Here is an 8,940-nt window from a genome sequence, read left to right on the forward strand (position 1 = left end):
CCTACCCTTCTGCCAAAATGGGTACTGGCACCCAGCACTCTGTGACTTAGTGTTTCAAAGCAAACTAAGCCTCCCCTCCCCACGAAAGAAATCTTAGTGAAATAAGCAATAAACGTGCAGTCTCTTGCGCAGGCCTTCCGGGTCAGAAACCGGTGAGTGGCTTATCTGGGCAGTCCTAGCTCAGGTCTCTCAGGAGGCTCTTAGCCACTTCCCACAGTGACGAGGATGGAAGATGCCTTCCAACGGAGGTTCACTCAGGTTGCAAATCAGTGCTCGGTGATTTTAGGAGGTCCTGGGGCGGCCTCTACCTGTGAAAATCTCCACTGGGATGCCTGAACATTCTCAGAGCCCGGCAGAGGAAGGCAAAAGAAGCCCCTCCACCATTTCTAACAGGGTCTGCCCACCAGCTCTGACTCAGTGTGGAGGAACTGCACATGAACACTAATGCCAGGTAGTGGGGAACACTAGGGGACGCTGACAGCTGCCTGCCATACCCTTTTACACTTCAAATCAACCTGAACCAAACATAGAGAACAGAACAAGCATTCAGATTGATTCAGTAAAAACAAAACCTTTGGGACAACTACTTCACTGTACATTTTTTGGAGGAGCATTGAATCCAGGTACCTGAACTTGCAAAGCACAACACTCTCACTGCGCTACATCCCCAGTTCTTCTTAGGGAGACACTGGGCTGGAAGGGGATTCAGTGTTTAAGGGCACCCACCTGCATTGCTCTTCCAGAGGACCTAGGTTCAATCCCTATACCCACATGGCAGCTAATAACTGTCTGCAACTCCAGTTCCAGGGGTTTTGACCCCTTCTCCTGGACTCTTTAGACACCAAGCAAGCATGTGGTGAACATATATACATGCAAGTAAAACCATCATACACATAAAATAAAATATTTTAAATTGTATAAAACTGACCACATCATCCGGGCGGTTGTGGCGCACGCCTTTAATCCCAGCACTCGGGAGGCAGAGGCAGGTGGATCTCTGTGAGTTCGAGACCAGCCTGGTCTACAGAGCTAGTTTCAGGACAGGCTCCAAAGCCACAGAGAAACCCTGTCTCGAAAAACCAAAAAAAAAAAAAAAAGAATTCCTATTCATTTTCGGACTTCACTCTGTATAATAATCAGTGAGCACAGCTTTGGAGATGTCTGTTAGAAGTTCACGCTGACATTAGAATTTACAATTCTGGCACATGCTTTTAAACCCAACACTCGGGAGGCAGAGGCAGGTGAATCTCTGTGAGTTTGAGGCCAGCCTGTTCTACAGAGCTAGTTCCAGGACAGTCAGGGTTACACAGAAAAACCCTGTCTTGAAAACAAAACAAACAAAAAAGAATTCACAGTTCAGTAGAAACCTAAGGTGAGTCATTATAAGAATCATCTGTTATATTTATTTAGGATGATGATTTAAATCAAATAATTTGGGCACAGTAGATATTTAACATGAAAAGCAGTTGTATCAGAATGGTTATCAGAAAAATAGTAACAATTTTACACATAGTAACTAGAAAATATTTTTCTGTCTGATCACTTAGGTTAGAAATCCTGAGAATGTTACTCTCTGAACAATTAGGTTCTACCTGGTAACTGAAGCCTACTGGAAAGAATCCTTGAAAAAAGCCAGCAGGTGGCGCATGCCTTTAATCCCAGCACTCAGGAGACAGAGGCTGGCAGATCTCTGTGAGGACAGCCTGGTCTACAGAGTGAGCTCCAGGACAGCCAAGGCTGTTACACAGAGAAACTCTGTCTCAAAATAACCAAAAAAAAAAAAAAAAAGACTTTAAAAAAATGCTTTGAGGTACAAATCACCTACATACTCAACAAAGATTTAAACAAACAGCTCAAACAGTTATAGGTCACTGGCTCTTCAGATGGTCTCAGTCAGGCTCAAGGACGCACTGTTCCACGATTTCCCGCAGGTTGGGGTTCTCCATTGCAGCTGCCACGCGCTCTTTGTCATTTATCTGTTTGTTGACTGCAAAACACATGGACAATAGTCAACAGAACGGTGTCAACAGAGACCAGGCAGCATTTGCACTAGCTGCCAAAACAAAGAATTTAACTCTTTGAGAACTTGCAACTAGTTACTGAGAACTTTAATTACTCATCATTCAGTTTTTTTAAGATTTTTTCTTTTGTGTGTGTGTGTGCGTGCACACACACACATGAGCACTGCTCACAAGTGCCGATGGAAGCCAGAATGGGGCACTGCATCCTCTGGAGCTGAAGCTCTAAGTGTGTGTGAACTGCCTGGTATAAGCACTAGAAAGTGAAGCCCAGGCTGGAGAGATGGCTCAGAGGTTAAGAGCATTGCCTGCTCTTCCAAAGGTCCTGAGTTCAATTCCCAGCAACCACATGGTGGCTCACAACCATCTGTAATGGGGTCTGGTGCCCTCTTCTGGCCGTCAGGCATACACATAGACAGAATATTGTATGCATAATAAATAAATAAATATTTTTTTTAAAAAAAAGTGAAGCCCAGTCCTCTGGAAGAGAGCAACAAGCACTCTCAAGCACGGAGCAGGTTCCCTAGCCCCTCCTAATGTCATGTCTAAGGTCGGGAAGCAGTCTCGTGAGAAAACACTGTCCACTGCTCTACAACCAACTGCTATTCTTCCTTCTTCTTTCTCGGCCTCATCCAAACACATATTTCTATATTCAGAATGAAATTCTCAACTGCTGGGGCTGGAGAAATGGCTCAGCGGTTAAGAGCACTGACTGCTCTTCCAGAGGTCCTGAGTTCAATTCCCAGCAACCACATGGTGGTTCACCACCACCTGTAATGAGATCTGATGCCCTCTTCTGACCTGCAGGCATACATGCAGACAGAACACTGTATACATAGTAATATATAAAAAAAAAATAAAAAATAAAAGAAATTCTCAACTGCTGCTTTCCCCACTTAAGCCTGGTTTTTTAAACTACAGTTCTGTTTATAAGGCAAAAGCTCTAAGTGTTTTGGCACAGTAGGCTTGGTGATGCCTACCTCAGCACTCAGGGGGCAGAGGCAGGAGGATCTCTGTGAATTTGAGGCCAGCCTGGTCCACGAAGTGAGTCCAAGTCTAATAAATGAACAAATAAACATAATGGACTGAGAATACAGATCAACTGTATAGCCCTTCCGCTGCGTATATAAGGCCCTGGGTTCAGTCCCCAGCACTACAAAGAATAAATAATTAAATAAATAAAGCGAGGACTGAAGAGATGGCTCAGATAATAAAAGTACTGGCTGCTTTTCCAGAGGACCTGGCTTTGATTCCCAGAACCTATATGGTAGCTAATAACTGTCTGTAAGTCCAGTTCCAGGGAGTCTGATGCCCCTTCTGGCCTCTGCAGGCACTGGAGACACAGACATGCATACAGGTAAAAGTATCTACCCATATAAAATAAAAACAAATAAATAAAGTCAGACAAAACTCCTGAGTTTATGGGGTTTGGTGCATTTATCCCCAGGGAACTGTCAAACTAGGCCACGGTACCCGACAGTACCTACCGGGTTCGGGACAGGCAGGAGGGCTGTCCTCTGAAGCAGCCCTGAGTGGACCTCTGCTCATGATCCTCCATCTCACCCTGTTCTCCCTCTCCTCTTCTTCACACTGTCTATCAAGCTATCTAGTGAAAACAGCTAAACAAACAAGCATCTGTATTATGTACTTGAGACAGAGTCTTACTATGTAGTCCTGACTGGCCGGGAACTCACTTTGTAAACCATGCTGGCTTCAAACTCAGCTCTGCCTGCCTCTACATCCCAAGTGCTGACACTGGAGGCGCACCCCACCACATCGGACAGAAAACAAACATTTCCAATGCCCTTCTTCCTACTTGGTCTCACCATCTGGATAAAATTCTGCTTCCCGTGTGCCACATGAAATAGGAAACATTTTCTCTTCCGCTGTTTTCCGTCCCGCCTCTACAGTTTTCAAATGACCAGTGGTTGACTCCTCTCTACACTCCAGGAGTCCTCAATAAACAGTCGCCCCACTACCATCCCAGCGCATGAACTCTAACAGACAGCCTGAGATTCCCGAAGGCTTGACTTTCCACACAGCTAAGGGACTGTCAGAGCGGAACCAAACCTTTGGCGCTCAAGGTCCCTAGGGCTGGATATGTTCACAGATCTGTTTGTAGCCTATGGCCTGAACGAGCTGCTATTCACTGGCTCTACTTTATCAGAAAGTCAGCGGAAAATGACTTCCTTTGAATGTCTGTGCTTCCCACCTGTGAAGGAAAAGCATAACTGATGCTGTCCCCTCTCTTTGCAGGCACCCCAATAATAGATAACCTAGGACCCAGGACAAAGGATGAGCCGCTGCTGTTTGAAGTAGCATTTGGCATCACTTACTGTCTTCTTCTGTAGAGTGAGTTCCTTCAGAAATGTAGATTTCCAGCTGGAAAGAAAGGAGACAGACACAAAACATCAGAGCATTCTACAAGCTCAGGATGAGGGGTGTGTAGGGCAGAATCAGAGCATTCTACAAGCTCAGGATGAGTGTGTGTAGGGCAGAACCTAGAGATGAAAGCCCAACGCTTCTTTCTAATACCAGAGACCTAAACAGGATGGAACAGAAAGTGGTGTTTCCACAACCGACCTGCAGGGGGCGTGCCCACAGATTTCCGTATGAATACACACAGTTTTGTACAAAGAGATCTCACAATATCTTTGCCCTACCTGCATCCTCTTCCCAAACCTGTATCTAACTCGCCCTTTGTCCCTCCTCACAGGGGTGTCACGTCAGCACCCTAGTGTCGCCTTTTCCTTCCTCCTCTCTACACTCACACTCTTACACTTTCTCTTACGCATATTTTATTTGCATACAGTTACCGTTTTACAAAAATGAGACAAATTAGTTTTCTTACATCCTCTTTATCTGCTATTATTTTGCTAAATTTATTCTCAAGTGTAATAGCAGTAAATCTATCCCATCTAGACTGCTAGCCCGACAAATTAGTCAGCTCCTAAGCATAAGAGCTTTTGATACAACCACAAAACTGCTACAAATCCTGGGGCTGAGGCAAGCCCGTGCAGTGCCCAGAGGCAGCCTCACCATGGGATCAACGCTTTGTGAGTGGAAACCACTCAGAACGCATTACAGTTAACAGGGACCTTAGAGACCATCGAGTTCAGTCTCTTAAAAACACACAACACGGGCTGGAGAGATGGCTCAGTATGGAGAAGTGCTTGCCAGAGACTCCCGATAACCTGAATTCAACACCTGCAAGCCACAATGGGGGAGAAGAGCCAACTCCTGAAAGTTATCTCTGACCTTCACATGTGCCAGGGAACACACGCATCATCGCTCACACACATGCTCACACACACGCACACACACACACGCACGCTCGCTCGCACACACACACGCACACACACACACACACACATTAGAAAGACCCCATCCAGATCCCCTGTGGCACAACACACTTACTGAACACATGAGGATCACTCTCCGCTCCTTCACTTGAGTTAAAAATCGCACATGACTCATTATTCTGAAATAGCCATAGGCTGGCTATAGCGGCAGACGCCTTTAATCCCAGTCTTTGAGAGACAGCAGCAGGTGGATCCCTGTGAGTTTGAAGTCAGACTGGTCTACAAAGTGAGTTCCAGGACAGCTAGAGCTACATAGTGAGACCCTGCCTCAAAAATAGGCCAACAAACGGTTGAAAAGTCAAGCGTTCTCCTCCCTATTCCTATGTGAATTATTAATATACCTCAGTGCAACCAAACAGTTACTGAGACAACTGCCATCAATGACGGGACAAACTAAAACTATAGCCTTTTGATGTCATGTGATGAGAGCATGTTTATTGTTTTCTTACCAGAAACGAATAACAATCTAATCATGACATATCTGAAAACCCACTGTGAGAGACAATCTATGAATTGTCTACTCTGCACTCCTCAAATGCCGAGATCACTGGATGTGCTAATGGCACTTACATCCGAGCCCTTGGGAGCTGCTGAAACGGATCTAACTAATGAGAATGTGGGAGGGGAGGGGGAGGGGAGGGGAGAGGAGAGATAGTGAGGGCAGGGGAGGGGTAGTGAGAGAGGGGAAGCACAGTGAGGAGACAGGAGGGTACTGATGGGAGGGGAGATGTAGTAAGGGAAGGGGAGGGGTAGTGGAGAGAGGGGAGGGGTAGAGAGGGGAGGAGAGGGATAGTGAGGGGAAGGGGGTAGTGATGGGAGGAGAAAGGTAGTGAGGGGAGGGGAGGGGTGGTGAGGGGAGGGGAGGGGTAGTGAGGGGAGGGGAGGGGTGGTGAGGGGAGGGGAGTGGTAGCGAGGGGAGGGTACACTGCCATAAATGATATCATTGGACAATTGGGGAAACAATTATATATTTTAAGATTTTATTCTATGTGTATGAATGTTTTACCTGCATATGCATATGCACAACATTTCCATGGCAGCAGAAGAAAAGCTGGACTACAAATACTGTGGGCTGCCATGCAGGCACTGCGAATTCAACTCACACCCTTTGCAAGAACAGCCCGAGCTTGGAACCACTGAGCCATCTCCTCATCCCCAAAACAATATTTTTTTTCAGTTTTATTCTAAATTTATTTATTTTTATTTTATGTGCATTAGTGTTTTGCCATGGGTGTCTGGTCCCCTGGAAATGGAGTTACAGACAGTTGTGAGCTGCCATGTGGGTGCTGGGAATTGAACCCGGGTCCTCTGGAAGAGCCGTCATTACTCTTAACTACTGAGCCATCTCTCCAGCTCCCCAAAACAATATTTTTAACTTAACAAAAAGTGGGAACAACTCAAATGTCTAACAACTGATAAGAAAGTAAAATAAGAAAAGGTGTCTCTATGCAATGAAATACTATATAACACAAAAGAATGAACATAAACACTGAAAACATACTAAGTCAAAGAATCCACATATTGTATAATTTCATTAATGTCCAAAGGCAAATCATGGAGACAGGAAACAGATTATTGTTCCGGTACGGAGAAAGGGGTGGTGTAAGAGTAGAGGGATTGCTAGTAAGTATAGGCCGACTAACCGGCCGATTCCCGACTTCCTCCCTGCCTTTCTCCCCCCCCCTCCCTCCCTCCCTCCCTCCCTCCTTTCCTTTCCATTTTTGATACAGGATCCCAACATTCAGACACACCCATACTAGACTGGATAAAGGATTTCCTTTGCAGGCAATGCAGATGTCCTAAAAGTGGCCCAGAGGCTGCTGCAGAGCTCTGTAGGAGTTATCAGTAAACTGCCCACTGCCCGTGGCTTGTACGATGTGTGAATTATATCTTGACAAGTGTCATAAAAGACAGTTCTGGAGTAGGGACATGGTTCAGAGGCAGGGCATTGGCCTAGCTCATGTGAGACTTTGGGATTAAGATAGCAACAAGCTTTCTTACCTTGTGTTTGAACGGCAGACACCGCTGAAGTTTTACTCTTAAGCACAGTCCTGTGATGGGGAAAAAATTTTCCATTATCTCTTTATTTCTCTGTCTCTCTCTCTCTGTCTCTCTGTCTCTGTCTCTCTCTCTCTCTCTCTCTCAGTTCTGTGATGGGGAAAAATTTTCCATTATCTCTTTATATCTCTCTCTCTCTCTCTCTCTCTCTCTCTCTCTCTTCTCTTTTTGTTTTTTCAAGACAGGGTTTCTCTGTGCAGCCCTGGCTGTCCTGGAACTCACTCTGTAGAATAGACTGGTCTTGAACTCAGAGATCCTCCTGCCTCTGCCTCCCTAGTGTTGGGCTTCAAGGTGTACGCTAACACCACTTGGCCTCTTTATCTCTTCTTATTGGTTCTAGAAAAAGCACAAAGCTCAGACTGCATCCACATACTATATAACAACTCAGACTGCGTCCACATACTGCGTGACAGCTCAGACTGTGTTTACATACTGTGTGACAGCTCAGACTGTGTCCACATACTGTGTGACAGCTCAGACTGTGTCCACATACTGCGTGACAGCTCAGACTGCGTCCACATACTGCGTGACAGCTCAGACTGCGTCCACATACTGTGTAACAATTCAGACTGTGTCCACATACTGTGTAACAACTCAGACTGTGTCCATATACTGTGTGACAGCTCAGACTGTGTCCACATACTGCGTGACAGCTCAGACTGCGTCCACATACTGTGTAACAACTCAGACTGCGTCCACGCGTCCACATACTGCGTGACAGCTCAGACTGCGTCCACATACTGCGTGACAGCTCAGACTGCATCTGCACACTATATGACAGCTGAAAACAGTTCTGCTCATCCTAGTGTGGGTCTCCCATGTGCCTGGTACCATGCCAGGAAATTTAAAATAGAGTTTCATGTTTCCCTCAGCAAATTCAGGGAGCAGGGTCCAGTCTACACATGGTGAACCAAGGTCACAGTGTAATCTGCCCAAGAGAGCTGGAGGCAGTAACAAAGCAGAGCTGGAACTGACCAGAAAAAAGGAACACCACACAACCCAGACCTTTTCTGCTGTACTAACTATCACTCAAGGAAAATAATAATATTAAGTTATTAGACTTTACTAAATGCCACTGGGAGGCCAAGATAAGCAAAAATATAAAACCAAGTATATTTAAGAGCATTTAACAGCCACTGATGGCTTAGCAAGTAAAGGCAATTGCCAGTGAGGTAGAGATTTGAGTTCAGTCCCCAGAACCCTCAAAGGCAAATGGAGATCTGACTCTTGCAAGCTGAATCCTGACTTCCACACAGGAGTCACGGCACAGGCATGCCCACACATGCACATACCTAAATAATTAGTAAATTACAGGCTCGAGAGTTGGCCCAGTGGTTAAGGGCACTTGCTGCTCTAACAGAGGACTTGCGTTGGGGTCCCAGCACCTACATGATGGCTTACAACCATCTGTAACTCCAGTTCCAGGAGATCAGATGTCCTCTTCTGGTCTCCTCAGGCACCAGGTGTGCCCATGTACTTATACATATATACAGGTTAAAGCC

The 8,940-nt window shown here is 45.8% G+C and overlaps 1 protein-coding gene across 2 annotated transcripts in view; it reads right to left on the bottom strand.

Annotated features, from left to right (window-relative positions):
* Positions 1–1,759: 1,759 nt before the first annotated feature.
* The window catches only part of Ciao2a (cytosolic iron-sulfur assembly component 2A), a 14,333-nt gene continuing 7,152 nt past the window's right edge, over positions 1,760–8,940 (bottom strand). Inside the window, exons 3-5 of one of the 2 annotated variants that reach the window (XM_005347742.2) lie at positions 7,382–7,431; positions 4,355–4,400; positions 1,760–1,987 (exon numbers count right to left, since the gene is read on the bottom strand). In XM_005347742.2, the coding sequence (XP_005347799.1) occupies positions 1,890–1,987; positions 4,355–4,400; positions 7,382–7,431 (194 nt within the window). In that variant the 3' untranslated portion in view covers positions 1,760–1,889. The remainder of the gene's footprint in view (positions 1,988–4,354; positions 4,401–7,381; positions 7,432–8,940) is intronic. The other variant, XM_026778957.1, reaches the window with a different exon arrangement.

This window comes from Microtus ochrogaster, chromosome 5 (genome assembly GCF_000317375.1).
Source record: "Microtus ochrogaster isolate Prairie Vole_2 chromosome 5, MicOch1.0, whole genome shotgun sequence".
In the NCBI taxonomy this organism is placed as follows: Eukaryota; Metazoa; Chordata; class Mammalia; order Rodentia; family Cricetidae; genus Microtus; species Microtus ochrogaster.